Here is a 22,759-nt window from a genome sequence, read left to right as displayed (position 1 = left end):
CCCCATGAGATACAGTTGCTGATGCAAAGAACACTCTTTGTACTCAAAATAATTTGAACAAGGGCAAAGAAGCATTTTACTTACATGTGTAAACATTAAGAGGAAAATAAAACAGAGATGGTTCAGATAGTTGCTGAGATGTTTTAATGATAATTGATTTGACTACCACTGAAGCTTTAAGGTTACCATGTATAGGAATAGTCATGTTTTCACTTAGTATATTTGTTGGATAATAATGCTCTTGTGAAGTTAACTCTGACATTAACTCGGCAAGTTCTGAACTAAGACCTTTTAGCATTTTATTCCTAGATACTAAGACCAAATTGTTCTGAATTCCATACCCTACTGTGCAGATCTATTATTTATTTTTTTAAATATCAGAAACGATGTCATAACTCAAAGGACCCTTCCATGTAATAAATCTGAGTAAAAACTAATCAAATGAATAAATGGCAGCAGTAGACAGGAAATAGCTTCTCTTGTTTTCTCTGTTTTCCTTTCTCTTTAGGAAATAGTAAACTAAACCATAGCTACTTGTGGTCTTGTACTATAAGAACACATGTGGTCATACATTTTCATCCTATTAACAAATTTGTTGGCTCAGTGGGTAGAAAGTAAAGTCCTCTGTAAAGATCTCTTAATGCCTTGCATGGGGAGGAGGGTCATTTGCTATATATAATCACAACCTAAAAATCTTGCTCTGAGATCTGATGGTGTCCATTGGCTGTCTTTAAATGGATACTGAAGGGGCGCCTGGGTGGCTCAGTCAGTTAAGCGTCTGCTTTTGGCTCAGGTCATGATCTTGGGGTCTTGGGATCAAGCCCCACATCTGGCTCCTTGCTCAGAGGAGTCTGTTTTTCCCTTTCCCTCTGTTCCTTCCCCCTGCTTGTGCTCTCTCTCTCTTTCCGCACCCCCACAAATAAATAAATAAAAAATCTTAAAAAAAATGGATACTGAAGAGCAGACTTAAGCAGCCCTAGTAACACATAAGATCACTTGGAGCTTACAAAAAATACAGATGCCTGCGTCCATCCACAAAATTTCTGAGTTAATTAGTTTGGGGTGGGGTCCCAGATCTTGTATTTAAAACAAAAGTCAACAAAAAATAAATCCTCCTAGGGTAATTCTAATGGGCCATGACTAAGAACCATAGAGAATCCCAACACCAGTGCAAGGATAATAACGAATTTGTTTTTAGATAACAGTACACAGCCCACTCTCGGTCTTTAATGGAAAATTTACTCTAGTCCAAGTGTGGACAGGAGCATGGATTAGCAGCTGCCATAGCCCTCTCCTTGACTGCATTGTCTAAGCAGTCACTTATAGGGAGTGTTCTATGGGTCATGGAGTCTTGAGATGCTGATAATTTTCTGGGTTAAAGCCAATGGAAGTTGATAATTGAACAACAAATTACATATGCTAACTCTGAAGGTAGAGTCTGTAAACAGTGGCAGCCTTATACATATCTGAGCATTTTGAGCTAAAGTTCATCAAAAGAGAGACTTACTTGCTCAGCATCACTCCTTCTGCTTCTTCTAAGTCCATGAACGCCATGTCTCCACCACCAAATCACTATAGTTCATTGTAAACAGAAAGAGGCATTTTGAATTAGAAATGGCAAATTACTTCTCTTGGAAATTAATCAGCTTAAGCCTATATGATTTTTTTTTTTTTTTTCATTTTCTTCATCCTCACTTTTACGGGGTGAATTTTTGTCCTTTTAATAAAAGCACTTTTATTTTTCTTAAATCTTTCTATCATAATGTCAGTCCTCTATTGTTTTGCCATTTTCTTTTGCTATCATATTCTGTTTTCTTCATTTAATCCTATTTCTTTTTACCCTTTACAATTAAAAAAATTATCTAACACTAGAATAGCATGTCCTTCTTCATTTTTTCCCAGTTTTTGATTTATGTTTGGTTGCCAACCCCTTTTCTCAGTCTCTCTCTTTCTTACTAACTGCCCTTCCTTAACCTTCTGTTGATGTTTCATTCCTATCACTTGCTGTCAATGGCCATATAAACCCATTTCTTTCCATTCCATTTATCTCTGTAGCTCCATGTGCATTTTTAGGGTCCTACTACTAAAAGCTTAAAGCTCTATGTGAAAAATAGAAAGGTGGCTTTCCCAATTTAAATCCTATTTTCTCTCCCCTCCTATAGCTGTTCCATATCTATTCATCCTTTCCTGATGTTTCCCCCAGTCTGACCCCCACCTGCACCCTCTTCCTCTGTCACTCCTTATTTGATGCCCATGTCTTCTTTCTAACCCCATTTGCACTCTGATTTTGCATCCAAGGATCTCCACAAGATAAAGGATGGAGTTCTATCGGGAACCAGATTGTGTCTCAGAAACTTTCTGCACATTTACTGAAATGGGATTAGGGGCTTTGATCCAGAAATATTCTTAGGCAGGCTTTCAGCTCTGGCACAACTTTGCACACCTTGGAGGAGGGTTGGGGCCTACTCTGATGGACAAGGACAGGGATGTCTTTAAGGCCTTACGTGGCCCTTTCCACTTCAAAGGTCAGGAAAAGTAGGCATCACCGACCAAGGCTGGAAAACCAGGCCAGGGAGATGCCTGGAGCCCTTTTCTGCAGCATTTCTGGCAAGGGAGCTGTTGCGCGGTGGGCCACGGGGCTCCAGGCGTACAGGGGCCAGGGTGGGGGGCCAGTGAGGCCCCAGGATTCATGGGCCGTCTTTGGGAGGAGGCTCACCTCTAAAGAGGGGAGGCAGGCCCGAGGCGGGGTGTTCCCCGGGGAAGCGGGGCGCGGCCCTAGGGGCGAGGCGACGCCACGCCACCCCGGCGGCGCCGAGGGCCGGAGGCACAGTCCCTTCCCAGGAGGAAAGGCGAGTCGCTCTGGGTTGCTCAGACAGAAGGTCGAGGGAACAGCGCGTTTGTCCCTCGCCAGCCATTCCTCTGGGAGCAGGGCGGGGGGCCGGGGGCGACACCCCAGGGAGTAGGTCTGAGGGCTGCAGAGATCAATTCAGGGTACTGGCGCGGGGTCACAGACAGGCAAGGAGCCGGAGAGGGGGCTGGTGGGGGCTCCCACGAAGGCTGGGGCTGTAGGTCTGTCTGTGTACTCGGCGGGGCGCCCCGAAGTCTGGGGCCTCCACAGCTCCAGCTCCGCCAGCTCCTACCAGCGACTCCAGGCCGCACTTTCCCCTCCTCCCGGCGCCTTCTCTCCAGTGAGGAGCCGAGCGCGGGCGGCGCGGGGGGAGGGGCGGCGGCGGAGAGAACAGCCAGTTGTTTAAAATCCTTCTAGAGCAGTTTCTAATTCCCCCCTTGCGCCCGGGTTCGGAGGGGGGAGGGGGGAAAGAGAGCGGGAGGAGGGAGGAGAACGGAGAGGGAAGGAGGGAGGGAACCCGGGAGGGAGGGAAGGAGGGAGGAGACTGCCGCTTAGACTGTAGCCGCCACCGCGCGCTTCGGAAGGCCGGAGGGAGGGGGAGGCCTGTCAGTCTCGCGCGTTGCCTGGGCGAAGGGGGCGGAGCTTTGGCGTGGGGCGGCCAATAGTGGGGGTGGCTGCGTGGGTCGCCATGGGGACGGGGCTGTTCCCGGGGAGGCTGTGATGGGTTGACAGGTGCGTGACAGTGGGAGCTGCTCTCGGCACAAGCATGTACGGCAAAGGCAAGAGTAACAGCAGCGCCGTCCCGTCCGACAGCCAGGCCCGGGAGAAGTAAGTGTCTCCGCTTCTCACCCACCTCCGCCTTCACACGCGCGCACACACACGCACGCACTCGCACACTCTCTCGGAGACACACAGACCCAGACACTCTCCGCCGGGGGAAAGCCGGGGGTGGGCTGGCAGGGGGAGGGGTACACAAGGTGGGGGCGTGCGGTGCGGGGAGCGGCTGTTTCCCAGGAGGTGCTCACGCGGGGCGGGCGGCCTTGGGGGGCTGCTGGCGCGAGGGAGCGAGTGTGCTGGGGGGCGGTGGCGGTGCTGGTGCCAAGGATGGAAACTTGTTTGGGTGATTGGGGGAAATAACCCGCGGGTTCACCTCCTCACAAAGTAACTTTAGAGCTGGGGTCCGGGGCTGCGGGGACCCGGAGCGCTGCCGAGGGTTGCGGGCGGGGCGGAAGGGGGCAGCTGCGTGGAGGAGGGCTCGCGGTGGGACTATGGGTGTTTGGAGGGGCGGGCTGGGGTCGGGGCAGGCAGTGCGAGGGGCGCCGCGGCCGGGGCTCCAGCGCCTGGGGTTGGGGCCGGGATCGCCCGGCTAGGCAGGGCGGCGGTGCCGGGCGCGCGACGGGCGGAAGCCGGGCGCGGAGCGGCCGAGCGGGGCCCCGCGGGGCGCGGAGACGCGCGCGGGGCGCGGAGGGCGTGTGCGGGCGTGTGCCGGGTGGGCGTCGGGGCTTTCTCCGGCCGGCGAAGCGACGCGGCGTTCGTGGTGCCCAGTGCCTCGCAGATCACGGGTGGTCGGGGCCAGTGGCGCCGCTGAAGTTTGGGAGTCTAAGAAAGACCGAGTTCCCGGGGAGGAAAAGTGTGCTGGCGAGAAGCGGGATTTGCCGGAGCAGGCTGGTGTTTCTGCCTCTCCGGCCGACCCAACTCCGCGGCGGCGGCTGGAGAACTTTTTTTGGAGACTAACTGCCTCCCAAACGTCTGGGGGCCGCGGCGGCCTCGGTGGCGGGCCGGGCGGCCCCCGCGGGGCGGTGGTCGTGGGGCGCGCGGAGTGGGAGTTGTGTGAGCTGCAGCGGCCGGCAGGAGGAAGGTTGTTGTCTGGGGTGCGCTGGGAGCAATGGTCCGAAAAGGGATTTGCCGGAAGGGGAGAAACGTTGAGGTGGGGAGATACAGGTGTTAACTCCGGTGGGAGCCCAGAGGAGGCAAGGGAGAAAAGAGCCCCTCCCGGCCCGGGATGCTACCGTCACGGCACACTGCGAAGCAGGGCCGTTTACCGCTATTCTTACGTACTTGTAACGGTGATTTGGTTGTTACTAAAAATGAGAGCGAATAGTGACTGTGACCACTGAGGAAGAACCCCTCTTTTCTGTGCAGCAGATCGGTGATTGCCAGTAACCACCTCCACTCTGAGGGTGAGGGTTATCCTTGTCATTGAACGCTCTCTGCCTTTCCGAGGGTGTTCAGACTGGGGTAAAGTCTGAGAGCATCTCTGAAGAGCTACTTTGGTTACCTTGCGCTTGGAAATAGCTTCGTAAATAAAAACCAAATACTCAGACGACCGAGTTTCCCTCCTTCCTTTAGGCAGTTAGTAGTCTTCTGAAAGTTTCTTGTGCCCTAGGGATGGGAACATTTCCTAATCTTCGTGTTGGCAGCAACACACAATTCCCATAAGATTTAGGGGTGGCAGGCCTTGATGTAGCAAAACAAACAACAAAATTAACGGAGAGATGCTGGTTTTGTTTTGTTTTTTTCCAGAGGTATTTTCTGAGGAGCTACATTTAGGAACTAGTTGATGTGCTGTGAAATATACAAAAGACAATAATAGAGCCTGGTTAAGAAACAAGTTACTAGAACTGAAGTTTTGAAATAACAGTCCAATTTTTGTGCATTAATCATTTGGTTGTAATATATCTGATAAGATTAAAAACAGGATGTTTTAATGATTACAGAGTATTGGGATTTCATATTACTGAGAGTGAAGGAATTGAAATGTATTGAGGCATTTGGGGGTGGTTGAATTTGAGAATCAAAGTAATTTTGGATTTTAGTTAGACTCCCAGGAATGGTTGAATCTAATCTGTATCCTGATAACTTTGTAAAAAAAATTTTTTTTTAATTATCTGAGATAATAATGAGAATGTGATGTGTCTGTGGTGCTTTTTAGCCTAATCCTGTGATTCTGTCATGAAAACAAATAATTGCCACTTTTGCTGTCCAGTCTACCAAACTGAACACCAAGTAATATCTACTCTTGAAAGCAAAGTGGTGAGGGTTCTGCTAGATGGTGCTATTCGATTTAAATATATTTCTTCCATTCATTATAATTGGCAGCAGGAATCCTGGACTAGTTTGCCTTATGAACCTAAATACAGGTGAAGAGGCCACTTTTGGGGAATTGACAGTCATTGTTCTGGGTTAATTGTTGCGTTAATTTCTGGGTGAATGTTGTTTGAATCTAACACAAACGTTGAGGTAGATTCTATTTTATAGAATAAACTTAGTTTCATTTTGATGGGAGAGTTGATTTGATCTCTCAGTTTTCCCCTTTACTATTCACTTGGGAGTTTAATGGCACTAATCTACAACAGTGTGCTAACTTCTGAGGATAGGAATCTTGAAGTTGTCTTTAAAGTGGATGTTACCAGATTTAAAAAAAAAAAAAAATTAAGGTGGCATATTTTATAAGGTACCTGAGCAAAAAAGAATTCTCCCTTAGTAAGAAAGTTAGAATTGTTCTGATCTTAAAAATCCCAGAAATAACTTTTTTCAGTAATAAATATGTGTACGTATTTATTGTTTTAATAAAAACTTTCTGAAAAAAATGAGTTCTGAATAATAGCATGCTTATGAAAATACTGGTTTTATAATCTGTCAGGAAATGTGTTTTCTAATGAGTTCATGGCGGAGAGCTGACAAGTGCTTACCTGTATTATTATCTTTGCTTTCTCTTTCATTAATAACTTACTGTATGGAATACTTGAAATTAATTTGTAAGTTTTATATATTGGTTATAGTTTCAGTGTACAGTTCTGAGCATAAAAACGGCCAGAGTCAGGTTATTTGCTTATTTTGTTGTTTTAATTTTTCTTTTTTACGAGAGAGATGGGGGGAGGAGGGGCATAGGGAGAGGGAGAGAGAGAACCTTAAGTAGGCTTCACATCCAGCACAGAGCCCAATGCTGGACTCCATCTGCAGACCCTGAGGTCATGACCTAAGCTGAAATGAGGAGTTGGATGCTTAACTGAGCCACCCAGGCGCCCCTATTTTGTTGTTTTAAAGTCCAGACGGATCAAGTCTATACAAAGAGTTGGATTAGTTTTAATTATAGAGGGAGTGATTGAAAACCCTTGGTGGGAGGTGGGATGTTTGCATAGAAATTTAAATTCTGATCCTGTTAGGTCATTTCCCCCTTTAGCAGGTTTTCTTTGTAACACTGATCACAATTATAATTAAGTAACTGTGTAATTGCTTGTTTAATGTCTAGCTTCCTCTAAAATATAAGTTTTTTGAGGGCAAGGGATGATACTACTAATTTCCTCTCGGAGGTATCCCTGACATTAAGGACAGGGCCTTTAAATGTTGAAAGCACCAAATAAATACTGTTGAATAAATGAAGATGTTAGACTCAAAGGAATATTTTTTTCAGGGTGTGGAAAAAATTTTTTTTCTATGACCTCCAAAATAAGGACTTTGGAAGTTTGAGTTCCACATTCTCTAGCATAGTTGTATTTCAGCAATAGCCAATGACAACAAAACAGTAATTATTATTTGTCATTCTATATGCCAGCTACTGTGTTTGGCATTTTATGTATATTTTCTTTAATTTTCCCTACAATTCTGTAACATAGTAATTTTTTTTCTCCATTAAAGAGATATGGAAACTAAAACTCAGACTAGTTAAGTAACTCAGCCAGAGACACATTGCTAGCTGGGTTTCCAACAAAGATTTCTCTACCTTTAGAACCTGTGGTTAAAACTGAAAGATGTATTTTTTTGGTATACCAGATTGCCTTCCTGATCTAGGGTAGGATACTACAGGTTTAGGGAATGGTATTACATAATCAGATATAACAGACTTTAAAGATTCGATGAATTCTTAACCCTTAGTGCACCTTGATACTTACACCTTCCAGTATATATATTTTTTAAGATTTTATTTATTTATTTGACAGAGAGAGACACAGTGAAAGAGGGAACACAAGCATGGGGAGTGGGAGAGGGAGAAGCAGGCCTCCCACCAAGTAGGGAGCCCGATGTGGGGCTCCATCCCAGGACCCCAGGACCACGACCCGAACCAAAGGCAGACGCTTAATGACTGAGCCACCCAGGCGCCCCTGTACCTTCCATTTTGACAGACTGCAGATTTGTGTGTGGTGTGGGTAAGGCATAGAAATTTTAGGAGTGAAAGTTCGAAGCCTAAAATAATGAAAAATACTTGTTTCTTCAGATTTTTTCTTGCAGGAATTTTGTTTGACCTCTTATGGTTTGAAATTAGATAGACATTGTAGCTCTGAACAGTTACTGTGTGAAATGTTGCTTAACTTTAAGCCATACTGTATCCCACATTGCCACAGAAAGAATAACTGGCACCTATAAATACATGAGTGGTGATAATACTTTTATTAAACTAACTGCATATTTTAAAATTATATAATAGCACAGAAAGATGAATCTTCTATAAAGTTAAACATAAGATACACATACCAAACAGTGACATCATATTAAGTAAACTTGTGAGAAACTATGGAAATCAAACTGTGCATCTAACCTGGGGCTCTGAAAAGTAACTTTGGTTTTTCAGTCATGAATCTTTTAGTTGAATATACCGAGAAACAAATACCATATGCTCATTTTTAAGTGGTTAAGTCTAATGAACATTTAAATACTACTCCATATAATAGAGCAATTGTAGGGATTAGTATCTTCCAGCATCACCTTATTCCCCCCTTTTTTATTATTGTCACTCCCCTAAAAAAATTGTAAATTTTTTCTTCCTTCCTTTCTGAAGGAAATAAAGTTAAGACAAGTGAGGTAATGCAAATCTCTTCAGAAACTTGTTTGATGGGCATTTAGCAGTTAAATCACGATTTCTGAAACTAGTTAACGAATACCTTTTTGGGAATGAAATTTTCTGTATTACATTGACTCTACCCTTCCCAATCCCCAGAATGTTTACTCCAAAATACTAAACAACTTGTATCTAACATGTCATCTTAGCTGTGAGAGTTTTTCTATTGATTGATCTCTTTTCCATTATTGTAGAAGAACCTAAGAACCAACTTTTTTGAAGGAACAAACCTAGAGAAAAAAATATGTAAGATGTTGAGAGTTAAATTTTAGTATTGTTTATCCACAGATTTTTTTGGCTCTAGAAATAGTTTTAATATTGTAATGTATTTTTTCAGTGCTGTGAAAGAAAAAAATGAAAAGTTTATTCCCACGCTTTAGAGGCAGTTTGCCATATAAAACCAAATTAGGATGAAAATATCATTAAATTTTATTCTCTCTGTAGTAGTGGACCAAATGTATCTCACATCTTTAATTATTACTAGAAAATAGAATTATTTTGTTTTACAGTTAAAGCATACACTGTGGGCAGGGGTTGAAATAATACCTAGATTGCAGTTTATTAACATTTCAACCCTGTAGTTTAGAGTTAAAAGTGAAATTTGGGAAAAAATAATTTTGAATTTAGAATCTTTTTCTATAGAAATCACAACTGTTACATTAATGTTGGGGTATAGGATTGAGGATTAATGTACTGGATTTAGAAAACATGATAGTACTTCTTGGACTATATAACTTAATACGTATTGAAGATAATTATAATTTTATTTTGGAATATGTGGAGATATTCTCTACTGTTGTGTGTACATTATTGCTTTGACATTGGTATGGGAATGATGAAACATTTGCATGCTTGTGACGTATTGTTGATTTGTAATATGTGAGCCTCTGTAAATGTGCTAAAATATTAGTTTTATTAATAACATTGTTTCCTTAGGGAAGGACTTAAAATAGCATTGGAGCAATAGAATAAGATATATTTGTTAATATCTGAAGAGAGTTTGGAATAAAAAATAAGTGCTTATATTTCGATTTTAAACTTTGCTTATCTGATTTTGTATATATTTTACATATTTAACATCGATTCATGTAAGGTTTTGTAACATATGTATATAACTTAATATGAATAAGACTGTGAAAGTTATTCAACTAGTATACCAAAACCATGTATTCCACCAAAAATGATCTGAAGAGTGGTCCACCAAAATGTCCTACTTGTTTTCAGTAATATTAGAGAAATATTAGAGGCTATTCTTACCTTCCCCAAACTATATATCTTATTCACTGTGTGAGGACATTGAAAAACAGGTGGAAAAATGGTCCACCCAGGGAATAAGAGAGTTTTTCCAGGTGACTTTTAATAGCCCTACAGGCTGCCCGAATTTATGTTTGGTCATAATGGGTAACTGGTAGCTTTTGTCAAAGTAGGTTAATAGTTTAAAGATTTTTGAAAAGTGGAGCTAATAAAGTTACTGTAATATTTTTTTAAAGATTTTATTTATTTATTTGAGAGAGAGAGACACAGCGAGAGAGGAAACTCAAGCAGGGGGAGTGGGAGAGGGAGAAGCAGACTTCCCATTGAGCAGGGAGCCCCGCTGAGCAGGGAGCTTGATGTGGGGCTCCATCCCAGGACCCTGGGATCATGACCTGAGCTGAAGGCAGATGCTTATTGACTGAGCCACCCAGGCGCCCCAAGTTATTGTAATATTGTCAAAACTAAAAATTTATCTGGATTCAGAGGAGCCTGGACAGTTCAGTGCAATGAAAGAATTAATACTCATTTCTTTTTCATCTTTAAAAGAGACACTTAAGTTGGTGTCACACTTTTTAGGAATGATGAAACTACCCTGACATTTTATTTTAGGAATTTTGATGATTCTTTTTCATACATGAAAAAATATCATGTAAATATCTTTCCAATAGTAATGAGCCATCGTAACATTTCAAATCATAATTCAGCTAGAGTAAGCTTGAACCAATGACTCGGCTATATCCTATTTTTGATCTTCTGTATTAATTTTGCTTTGTGGCATATCATACAAATAGTTCACAGAAAAAATTGTTGAGACTGAAGTATAACACTTTTTTTTCCTATTTTGAAAGATTTTTTTTGTAATTGTAGGTATAGTATAGTTTTAATAACTGATATAGTTTAGTATAATCTAAGCCATATTAAAATACATATTAAATACATATTAAAATACTGATGAAATACTTGTGAAGGTAAGAATAGTAGATGAAAATTTATATGTGGTTCTGTGCATGTAAGCTGAGGGAGGAGTTGATGCCAAGAACAGGCTCTTACCTGAAATTGATATGGTTATTTTTCTTTAGTGATCTGATATTTGGCTTGATTTTCCTTTTATTTACCTACTTGAAACTTGAGAAAGAACCAAAGCTACTTCAGTGATAGAAGAAAGCTGGGTAAATGAATTATTCTATTAAAAATGCTTACATTTAATAGGATTAAAATAAATGTTTTCTGAAAAATCAGAAAATCCTAAATACTTCATGAAGAGTTTGTGGAGTTTTGTCATAGAAAGTTATTCTTTAGTATTAACAAAAACAGCAACACTATCATTTGAATATTTTGTTTGTTTGACCCATTACTTGCATTGTCCCATTTAATCCCTTCAAGAATTCACCAGACTGTTAGGTGCTATTTTCTGTTAATGTTACAGAAGAAACAGAAGCTTAAGAGTTTATCATGCTTTTGGCGGCAGGTATTAAGACAGGAGATAGAAAATGGTTTAATTGATCAGGGTTTAAAAATAAATCTCACGTAACAGGATGTCTGGAAGAAGTAGTTTCAGAGTTGATTCAGTGACTCAAGAATATCAGGGTTCAGGCTCAGTTTCTTTGCCATTCCTCATGGTTTCCCTCTCATCAACATACCACATTCCCAGTATCACTTCCTCATACAGCCAAGTCAAAGGCAGGAGGAAAGGCAAGGCTTTTCCTTCTTGTGTCTTATTAATCTGGGAGGAAAACCTTTTCTTAAAGTTGCTTAGCAGTATCTTCTTATGCCTTACTGAAGAGAATTGTAAAATTCCCTACCCTAAACCAATTACTGGGAAATGTAATGGGATTACCATAATTGGCCTAAGTCAGGCATCGGGTAGTCCTCTGGATTGGAAACCTTTCTCCCCTGTACCTGAGCTGCCTGAGCAAAACTGGAGATCTTTGGTAAGGAAGATGTATCTTGAGGATACAAAGAGAATACAGTGAGACCCCTCCTTTCATGGGACTTACTTTCAAGTTTGAAGGAAAAACATAATAAACAAGTAAATAAATACAGTAGGCAATTTCAGATAGTCATAAATGCTAAAAAAAAAAAAGTAAAGTAGGGTAGTATAGAGAATGACTGGGAGGCTACAGTAGACTGGGTGGTCAGGGGAAGGTTCTTGGAGAAGGAGATATTTAAGCAGAATCCTGAGTAATATTTAAAGTATCAGTCATGAGAAGATTTGGGGTTAGAGAATTTCAGACAGGTCTCAACTATAATTGAGGAAATCTGTCAGCATCACCATAATTACTCAAGGATATATAAAATATGAGTCAAATTTGGGATAAGAACCTGTGTTCCCTGGAGCCTGGTTTTGTTTTTTTACTGAGGAGTTGAGTGGTGGGTCTAGTTTATCTGGGGTTTCCTAGGTAATAAGATTGACTGTCTTATTTCTTGAACCCCAGGGATGTACTTGTTCTAATAAGGACAGTGGAGCTTATGACTTTTATAATAACATTGATAGAAATAGCTAAGATTTATTGAACACTTAAAACCTATTGTATTGACAAAGGATGGTACAACTGATATAATTATTTCTTGTAAATTTTCCAGGTTGGATTAGACTCCCTTACTCTATGCTCTCATTGCAGCCTCTCCTTTCCCTTTTCACATCCGTCATAAATTAACGAATTATTTGCATAATGTTTTGTTTAATATCTTGCAGTTAGATTGGAATCTCTCTCAGGACAAGAACTGTGGTATCATCTTCTCCAGTGTATTCCCACTGCTTAGCGCAGTGCTTGGAATTCTGATTAGATAGTTGTGGAATAAATGAGTTAAGGATGTAATTTATAAGGAGCTTATAAATATATTGCAACACAATATCACTACATCTAGTTTATTTTCTCCTCAATATTCTAATATTTGGTACCAGGATTATTACATAATTTCTAAAGAAGAGTTTTCTATAATATGGGCATTTAGTGGTCATTTTGTGAATTTTAGGACTACAGGAGATTAACTAGTTGTATTACTCAGAAATGCATGTGTATTTTTAAATATATATGTTTTTATTTCTATTTTTTATTTTTTTAAAGATTTTTATTTATTTGACAGAGAGAGAGAGTGTACACGAGCACAAGCAGGGAGAGTGGCAGACAGTGGGAGAATCTGGCAGAGGGAGAAGCAGGCTCCCCACTGAGCAGGGAGCCCAGTGCAGGAGATGCGGGGCTCCATCCCAGGACCCTGGGATCATGACCTGAGCTGAAGACAGATGCTTAACTAACTGAGCCACTCAGGCACCCCTAAATATATATGTTTTTAAATTTAGAGAGAGAGAATGTGTGCATGCGTGCATGAGTGTGGGGAAAAGAGGGGTAGAGGAAGAGAGAGAATCTCCAGCAGAGTCCGCATTGAGCATGAGCCTGATGCAGGGCTGGATCCCATGACCTGACCCGAAATCAAGGTCCATCGCTTAACCGACTGAGCCACCCAGGCTCCCTGCATGTATATTTTTAATATGAATTTTGGATAGAATAATCTCCTTTTCTTTGTGTTTCAAAAAATTTAATAATATAAACAGAATTATACTTCATAGTTTCAAGGTATTTTAATGTACTTTGTATTATTTAAATCTCACAATAATTTTGTGAAGTAGGTGATAGTTGTCATTGGCTATTGAGATATATAGGTGGAAATTGACTTACCTAGCTTAGGTAATAGAGTTAAAATGTGGCAGAATTGAGCTGTATTTAGATTTTTTTGGTGCTAACGTCAGTGTTTCTTTCCCTATACTATAGCTGCTTCTTTTAAAATGAGAGATTGAGGTGTGGAGCCTGCTTAAGATTCTTACTCTCCCTCGTCCCCTTTCTCCCTCTCTAAAAAATAAAAAATAAAATAAATAAAAATAAAATAAATTGAGAGATTCGTATATATTTCAAGAAGGCTTATGTATGGATTTGATTCAGCAGAGAATCATGGATTAGATAGTTTAAAGTTTATGTCAATACTTTGGTTAAGTGAAAAATATTTAGTGAATGGTTAGTGAAAAAAAACTATAACGTGTGAGTTAAACCCAATCTTTTTTTTTCCTTTAAAGATTTACTTATTTTAGAGAGAGCACATGAGCAGGGGGAGGGACAGAGGGGAGGGAGAGAGAGAATCCTCCATCAGACTGCCCACTGAGTGTAGAGCCAGATGTGGGGATCTGTCTCAGGACCCCGAGATCATGACCCAGCCGAAATCAAGAGTTGGCTGATAACCACCTGAGCCACCCAAGAGCCCCAGTTAAACACAGTCTTATTCAGTCTTATACAAATACTCCAAAAATGCTACATTATAAATAAAACCTGATATTTGAAATTTATGCTTTTGTTACATAATTTGTATAGGATTTAGGGTAGTTTGAATTTCTAATTTGTGAAGGTTTAGGCTCTTTGATCAACACACTCTTCTCTGTGCCTTTGCCAGTTAGCTTCAATTTGCAGAGCTGGAATAGCAATAGGGAAAGGGAAGGGTTTTTTTTTTACCCCTTCTGTATACCTCACTCTAATAAGGAAGGGAAAGTTCTTTGATACAGATTAATGATAGACTATTCTTATCTTGTTTTTGTTTTTATCATGATAACATATGTAACATAAAATTTACCATTTTAAGCATTTTTAGGTGTACATTTCAATGGCATTAAATATATTCACGTTGTTAGGCAACCATCACCACCATCCATCTCTAGAACATTTTCATCACCCCAAACTGAAACTTTATACCCAATAAATAACTCCCTGTTTTCTCTTCCCTCCAGCCACTGGCAACCACCATTCTGTTTTTTTGTCAAAAGAATTTGACTATTTTAAGTACCATGAATGAGTGGAACCATGTAATATTTGTCTTTTTATGTCTGGCTTTTCTTCTTGCTCAATCCCTTCAGCAACTTTATAAAGTAGATATAATCCTCATTTTACATAGGAGGAAACTGAGTTTCACTGAAGTTATATACTTTGTCCAAGGCCATAGTAAGTTGCATAGTCTGGATTCAAACTCAGGTTTCTTACTTCATTGCCCATTTTAACCATTTTGCCTTAGTGTTTCATTGCTTAATATGGGGAAAAAATAACGGGAGTTGTGAGGGTGGGCAGTGGGAGGGGAATGCCTGGATAGTTCTCTTCACAAGTATCCACCATTTTTAGTTGGGGTGGGAGGCAATAGAGAAGAGAGGTGCTAAGGAAAAAGGTTAAGGAAAGCATTTTACAGCTGCTAAAAAAGGTGGGCAGAATTATATAGCTACCAAAAGTGTTCCACAAGTAACTCCAAATTCTTTAGCTGATATCTGAGATTTAACAGCTTGAATGTAATGCTTGTTGGAGAGGAAGATGCCAATTAGGAGCTCAGGTTATAATTTCAGGTAAAGCTGTTTCTCCATTCTTTTTGTGTGTAGAGGTGAAATACCCTGGCATAAGTTGCTTTCCTTAGTAAATTTTAGAGTCAGAAATAAACAGATGAGAAATATGTAACATCTCAAAAAAACTTTCTCCTCTAATTATGGGTCTCTTCCAACCAGCATATGGCCTGTTGGTTTTTTGTTTGTTTTTGGACTAGGGCATCTGGAAAGTTCCGTGTGTTCCAGGAGCAATAGTACAACCATACTGAGTCTAGTACTACGGTACATTTCTATAGTACTGACTATTAGAAAAAAATAGAAAGAGTTCCTTTGTTTCATTTTTTCACAGCATCATGAGCTATTTCTCATTTATAATTGGATTAAAATTATGTGATGATTACCTTTTATTCAGTGCATTTAAGCAACAGCAATTATTAGAGAGCATTAAAGGTGTTTCAATAAGCATTTTTTTAACTCTGAATTAAACTGAGAGACTGATATAGTTATTTTTTCCATTTAGAAGTACTGTAATGGAGAAGCCTGAGTGAAGTTTCTTACCATCGAATACATAACATGCACACAAACACAAATATGTATGTGTATATACTGGGAATAGTTTTCGGGTAGGAGTTCATCTTAGGAAATCACTTCTGAATTTATGTGAATTCTAATTGGTACTGGGTCAATTATGTAAGTAAGTTGGATTTATAAATTCAGGCCCAAAAAGGTTTGGGTGTAGGCAAGTTTTTACTAAACATTAAAGGGTGCTGACGCTTTTCTGTAAGATGGGTATACCATTAGCAAGAGAACTCATAGCAAGCACTGGCAAAAATGCTGCTAGTTGCCAAACATTTCTGTGTTTGTATTAGTCAGATCCCCAACAGGAGAGCTCCTTCAAAAGGAAAGCTGGAGGGAGTTTAATGAATTAGTTTTAAGATTAAAACCAACCAGGGATGAAAGGACACCAAGGAATTAGCAACAAGGGAAGCTTTACCCACCTGAGTTCTGAAGGAGAACAGGGACATAGCAGTTACCAGAATCTGGTGAGTGCTATGGTCATTGCAGAAAGGCTACTCGCCTACACCTGCGATTTTTCCAAGATGGCCCAGCCACTGTCAAACCCACTGTAAACAGAGGCTGGAGGCCTGGCAAAGAGGAGATCTTCCCTCTTTTCCTGCCCTCTGATCAACTGATGCCTCCTTTCTGTAGAACCTAAGTGGGAGCCAGAGGGAAAGGGAGATGAGATAATGTACTCCTCAGAGGTCAGCCTCCCAGATCACAGCGGGGCAGAAAGGGTAGAGAGTAGATCTGGCAGGACCAATGAAGGATATCCAGGACTAGTGTTCAAGTTTTAATTTTTTATACATTTGAAGCAGTTATTCCAGGTTTTTGTTTTTATAGAATAACCTGAGAAAATGGAACTTTTTTAAAAAGTTGGGTTTTGTCAAAATAGCGTTTAAAATTAATTTTTAAAACCCACTTAGCTATTTTATGATAGTATAAATTTGTATACATTTTATGAGGTGGGGGATAATGTTCCTTCAGCTTTCTGCTGTCTCCCCCTTCCTTTGTTCATTTAAAAAGTGTTAACCATCTCTTTCTCTGTTAGACTGCAAAACAAATTTTTTTACGTATACATGCAGCTGAAGCAAGCACATGAGGGAACTTACTGTCAGTGATTACCTCACTGGGTAACAAGCACTATGACGGGTGTAGAAGGTGCATGGGAGTTCTGCAAAAGGGCATGAATCCGGCGGAGGGCTATGATATTTCCAAGAGATATATTTTTTTAATTTTAATTTTTTTTATTTTTTAAAGATTTTATTTATTTATTTGACAGGGAGAGTGCACAAGCAGGGGGGAGGGGCAGAAGGAGAGGGAGAAGCAGACTCCCCGCTGAGCAGGGAGCCCCATGTGGGACTCAATCCCAGAACCCTGCAACTATGACCTGAGCCCAAGGCAGATGCCCTCCAGGAGATATTTCTATGAGGATGTTTATTAAACAAGAAATAGGGGCGCCTGGGTGGCTCAGTCGTTGGGCATCTGCCTTCGGCTCAGGTCATGATCCTGGGGTCCTGGGATCGAGCCCCAGGCTCCTGCCCAGCGGGAGGCCTGCTTCTCCTCCCCCCCCCCCCCCCCGCCGCTTGTGTTCCTTCTCTTGCTTTGTCTCTCTCCATCAAATAAATAAATAAAATCTTAAAAAAAAAAAAACAAGAAATAAACATTAGCCAAATTTAGGTTGGAGGGGTGTAGAGAATAAAGAGTATTCTAGGGAGAGAGAAAAACATGTAAAGAAACAGGAAAGTATTAAGGAGTGTGCTGTGTTAGGTGAACTACGAGAAAGTTGGTATGACTGGATGTGCTGTAGGTTAGGTAGAGGATGTGCTGCCAGATACATCTGGCAAGTTAAACAGGAACTATTTCAAGAATGACCTTGAATGACAGCTTGACCTGAGAGAGAAACAATTTTAAACAGAAAAGTGACATCATCTGAGGTACATTTTAGAAGAATCATTCTGGAAGTAACACAGAGGGTGAGGTAAAGGGGGAGACAGAACTGTTAGGAAGCTGTTGGAATAAGTAAGCTGTGGTAATAATACATCATTTCAACCTTACTGGCAGTCCAATAGATGTCTTAGAATTTATTTTATTTTTATTTTTTTTTTTTAAAGATTTTATTTATTTATTTGAGAGAGAGAGAATGAGAGATAGAGAGCACGAGAGGGAAGAGGGTCAGAGGGAGGAGCAAACTCCCTGCCGAGCAGGGAGCCCGATGTGGGACTCGATCCCGGGACTCCGGGATCATGACCTGAGCCGAAGGCAGTCGCTTAACCAACTGAGCCACCCAGGCACCCAATGTCTTAGAATTTAGAATACATAGGACTTGGTGGCTTAAAAGTGAAAACATTAGGATTTTTAAGATGGCTGTAATTATAGATAGAAGTTTCAGTCCTAGCCTTGGAGGGACTACAGGAGGAAGAACAGATAGGAGATGTCAGGAGGAAGATGATGAGTTCAGTTTGAAGGGCGATTCAGACCTAAAGATGGAGCACTTGAAGCCATGAGATGGGAATGAAGTCATTCTTCACGGGAATGTCCAGGAGAAAGTGTGAAGAGACCAAATATTCCCCAAGAGGGAATATTTAACGGCCAAAGGGAAGAAGAATTTGAGATTGAGACCGAAAAGGAATACTAGAGAGAGATGAAGGAAACTCCTAAGGATTGGCATCTGTCACAGAAGGCAAGGAAGGGTACTTTTGCAAATGGAGGCCTATGTTACTATGTTATTATGTCAGATATAGTAGAAGGAAGGAAGAGGTTAAACAGGGTTTGAATTTTTAGAATAAGATATCATCTGTGAATTTAGGGAGAACAGTTTCAGTGGAGCGGACTTAGCTAACATGCAGTATTTTGAGGGGTTGAATATAAGGCAAGAAGGTGGAGACATCAAATGTGGACAGCCTCACTCGAGAAAGGAAGCAGAGAGAAGACTAGGAGAGGGTATAGATATTTGGTTTGGTACTTTTGTGTACATAGGGGTGTTAGTTGGGGAACACTATTTGGTTCTGTCATCCAGTAAAGAGGTTTTCTAGAAACAAAGTTTCAGTAATGCTTTAGGGTGTGTATGTGTGTGTGTGTGTGTGTGAAGGGTAATTTTGGAGGATGGTAGAAGCGACAGATAAGCCAAGGCTAGTTTCTGAAAGCCAGGTGTGTGTGTGTGTGTGTGGAACGCTATTTGGTTCTGTCATCCAGCAAAGAGGTTTTCTAGAAACAAAGTTTCAGTAATGCCTTAGGGTGTGTGTGTGTGTGTGTGTGTGTGTGTGTGTGTGAAGGGTAATTTTGGAGGATGGTAGAAGCGACAGATAAGCCAAGGCTAGTTTCTGAAAGCCAGGTGTGTGTGTGTGTGTGTGTGTGTGTGTGTGTGTTTGGGGAAGCGTAATTTTGGAGGATGGTAGAAGCCACAGATAAGCCAAGGCTAGTTTCTGAAAGCCAGGTGTGTGTGTGTGTGTGTGTGTGTGTGTGTGTGTGTGTGTGTGTGTGTGTGTGTGTGTGTGTGTGTTTGGGGAAGGGTAATTTTGGAGGATGGTAGAAGCCACAGATAAGCCAAGGCTAGTTTCTGAAAGCCAGGTGTGTGTGTGTGTGTGTGTGTGTGTGTGTGTGTGTGTGTGTGTGTGTGTGTGTGTGTGTGTTTGGGGAAGGGTAATTTTGGAGGATGGTAGAAGCCACAGATAAGCCAAGGCTAGTTTCTGAAAGCCAGGTGTGTGTGTGTGTGTGTGTGTGTGTGTGTGTGTGTGTGTGTGTGTGTGTGTGTGTGTGTGTGTGTGTGTGTTTGGGGAAGGGTAATTTTGGAGGATGGTAGAAGCCACAGATAAGCCAAGGCTAGTTTCTGAAAGCCAGGCTAACAATTCTGAAGTCATCCTGTGGCTGTTTGGGGCTCACTGTAAGGTTTGTTTGTTTTTTAAAGATTTATTTATTTTAGAGAGAATAAGAGCAGGGGGAGGGACAGACAGGAAAAGCGAGTCCTAAGCAGGCTCCCCACTGGGCTTGGAGCCTGATGCCCGGGATCTCACAACCCTGAGATCATGACCTGAGCTGAAACCAAGAGTCAGATGGTCAACTAACTGAACCACCCTGGCATCCCCACTGTAAGATTTTTTATTATTATTATTTATATTTTATTGTTATGTTAATCACGATACATTACATCATTACTTTTTGATGTAGTGTTCCATGATTCATTGTGCATAACACCCAGTGCTCCACGCAGAACGTGCCCTGTTTAATACCCATCACCAGGCGAGCCCTTCCCCGCAACCCCCTCCCCTCTAGAACCCTCAGTTTGTTTTTCAGAGTCCATCGTCTCTCATGGTTTGTCTCCCCCTCCGATTTACTCACCTTCATTCTTCTCCTCCTGCTATCTTCTTTTTTTTTTTTCTTAACATATATTGCATTTTTTGTTTCAGAGGTAAGATTTTTAAGCAGGGAGGTGACATGAACAGAGTTTACTCTCTACCATGGTGAAAACAGGAAATAAGTCATCTGAGATGTTAAAAAATGTCAATTCCATTTTACCCAGGTGTAATAAAGCACAGATGGATTTATAAATATATTTTGTTATTTGTAACAGGACAAGCTTAAGCTCAAAGGAAAGAAAATGGACACATAGAAATGATATAAAGTATGGTTTATTATTGATGTTCCATTTTTGTGGAACAGTTCATAATAAAATTTGTAACACTTTTGCACTGTCAACAGGGACCTTTACAAAATATGTTGTGGATTATTTGTAAAATACTAATTCCATATTAATTATTAATTATTTAAAAGTATATTTGAATTAAAAAATTTTTAAGTATAAGTTGGAATAAGTCCTATGTAATATACATTTATAGCATAATTGCCTTTTACATAAATCTCATTTACTGTTTTGTTAATACTTTGAAATGTAACTGACAGGGTTAAGGTGGGGTTTTTTATTGTATGGTTAAAAGATACAATAAATGTCATCAATATATATTTAATAAAATCTGAAACGTCCAGCATGAGGTGTTAACTAAAGTTTACAACCATTGCTGTTCTAAGCAAAATGCTTAAGTACTTTAATTTGATCATTATTTTAGAGCGCTTACATTCATCTAAAATCAACAATGAAGAACATATGCAGGTCAATTTGATTTTTCTTGTGGGAACTTGAATAAAGTGTCATTTATTTGAAAAAAACTGCCAGTAAGGGCAATGGTCTTGATATGAATTATAAAATAACCAGTTATTGATTGGAGAGGCAGTGATGGTCCTGGCATAAGAGCATAGCGTCCCATCTTTAAATGTCTTCTTCATAAATGCTTATTAAATATAGAAAAATTACTTAAATTCATGAAGTTTTGTAATAAGTCCATTTACCTTTGCTGGTTGGTTGTCTATATGGTGTGTAATAAGAATTTATGTTTGGATATACTTGTTTTGCTTGTCCCCTTGGCAAGGCTAGGAACTTTGTAATATGTAAGAGTTACTTATGTTGTATAGTAGCCGGCTGTCATTTAGATTACAGTTGAGGGAGGGAGATATTTGCATTAAACTAAACAAAAACCAAGATAAGTCTCTTATTTTAGGTTAATCAGGTCCTTAATGCAGAAGATTGCTTTGAGATACTTTGCTATGTTGTTTATCACATTTTTTCTTACTTTTAATATGGAAATAATATACAAATTAAACTGATCTTTTTATCTATGTGTTGAAGAAATTATAAAGGTAAAGAAACAGTTACAGATGAATGTTGCTTTTCCATATTATCTACCAACTCAGTTGAGTAGCTTTAGCCCAAATAAAGTGTTAATTATCAATTCTAATCAGAAAATATCATCCTTTTGTCCATTTACTTCTAAATGAATAGGTGTGTATAATGCAATGTGCACATTTCTAATGATCTGTAGTTAAAAGAGAATAATTTCATATCTTTTTAAATCTGTGGAAACTTAATTAGTTGAAGTAAGTATTATTTAGTATTCAAGGCCCTATTCTGACAAAAATAGCCACTGTCACAGGCTTTGGGAGATCTTTCAGTTTCCTAAGTTATATACCTACTGGCAAATGCTGTCTGATTGTGACATTTGGTCAGATGGGTTATGTAGAAAGAGGAAAAGAATCAATAAAATCTAGGGTTAATAATTTCTTAGATTTCCTAACAGATAAGATCCATCAGCAAAGTTGGAGGACTATAAAGGACAATTCTTGAACTTGTTTGATTTTAAATAAAATAGTCCACTTTAGGTACATTATAATAAATTAGGTACATTATAGTAAATTCATATTATGTGAAATATATAGCTTTTCAGTGAGAATACTTCAGTTTTAGGTTTAATGAATTACCACCTATGTGGCTGAATTAGGGGTTTCTGACCTCTTCCAGCTGTTGAAGTATTGATGAGAATCCCTAGGATCATAATTTACTATGACTAAGAGAGACTCATTTTTCTGATGTCTGAAAGTCATAGGAACCCTCTCTATGCCCTCTATGTTTACTACCGTATGATTAGTTCTCTTCTCGGCTGACTTCCAAGTTATTCTCAGTCAGTGGAATCCTGAGGTTGTTGCGATGCTCATATATATTTTCTTCTGTTGATGACTGATAGTATTTTATCTTGCTGATTGATATTAAAATGAGCTTAATAAGACCTTTACCTATTATTGGGAGATTCTGGACATACATACTTTACTTGACAAAGAAAGCTATAATATTAGCAAGTTCATTAGGATATTTTTGAAACTTAAATCTTTTGAAATTATCCAAATTGGAGGTTCTTAAAATTTAGAATTACTTTCTAAGACCTCTTTCCTTCCAGTGATGAATTACTCATTTAACTTTTTTAAAGGCAGAAGTTGAGTGTTTCTGGAATATGCTGTTTCCTAATTGTCTAAAATGATAAGAGGTAACTTACTAGCAATGTACCAGGCTACTAAAATAGCTGACTAGGGG

The 22,759-nt window shown here is 40.1% G+C and overlaps 1 protein-coding gene across 8 annotated transcripts in view; it reads left to right on the top strand.

Annotated features, from left to right (window-relative positions):
* Positions 1 to 3,439: 3,439 nt before the first annotated feature.
* The window catches only part of SSBP2 (single stranded DNA binding protein 2), a 296,491-nt gene continuing 277,171 nt past the window's right edge, over positions 3,440 to 22,759 (top strand). For 6 of the 8 annotated variants that reach the window (XM_027604669.2, XM_027604661.2, XM_027604665.2 and 3 more), the window contains exon 1: positions 3,443 to 3,676. In XM_027604669.2, the coding sequence (XP_027460470.1) occupies positions 3,615 to 3,676 (62 nt within the window). In that variant the 5' untranslated portion in view covers positions 3,443 to 3,614. Of the gene's footprint in view, positions 3,677 to 22,759 lie in introns of all 8 variants that reach the window. The other 2 variants (XM_027604668.2, XM_027604666.2) reach the window with 2 other exon arrangements.

This window comes from Zalophus californianus, chromosome 5, assembly GCF_009762305.2.
Source record: "Zalophus californianus isolate mZalCal1 chromosome 5, mZalCal1.pri.v2, whole genome shotgun sequence".
Classification (NCBI taxonomy): Eukaryota; Metazoa; Chordata; class Mammalia; order Carnivora; family Otariidae; genus Zalophus; species Zalophus californianus.
Note: the sequence above shows the minus strand (reverse complement) of the source record. Positions and strands in the feature narration are given on the sequence as shown.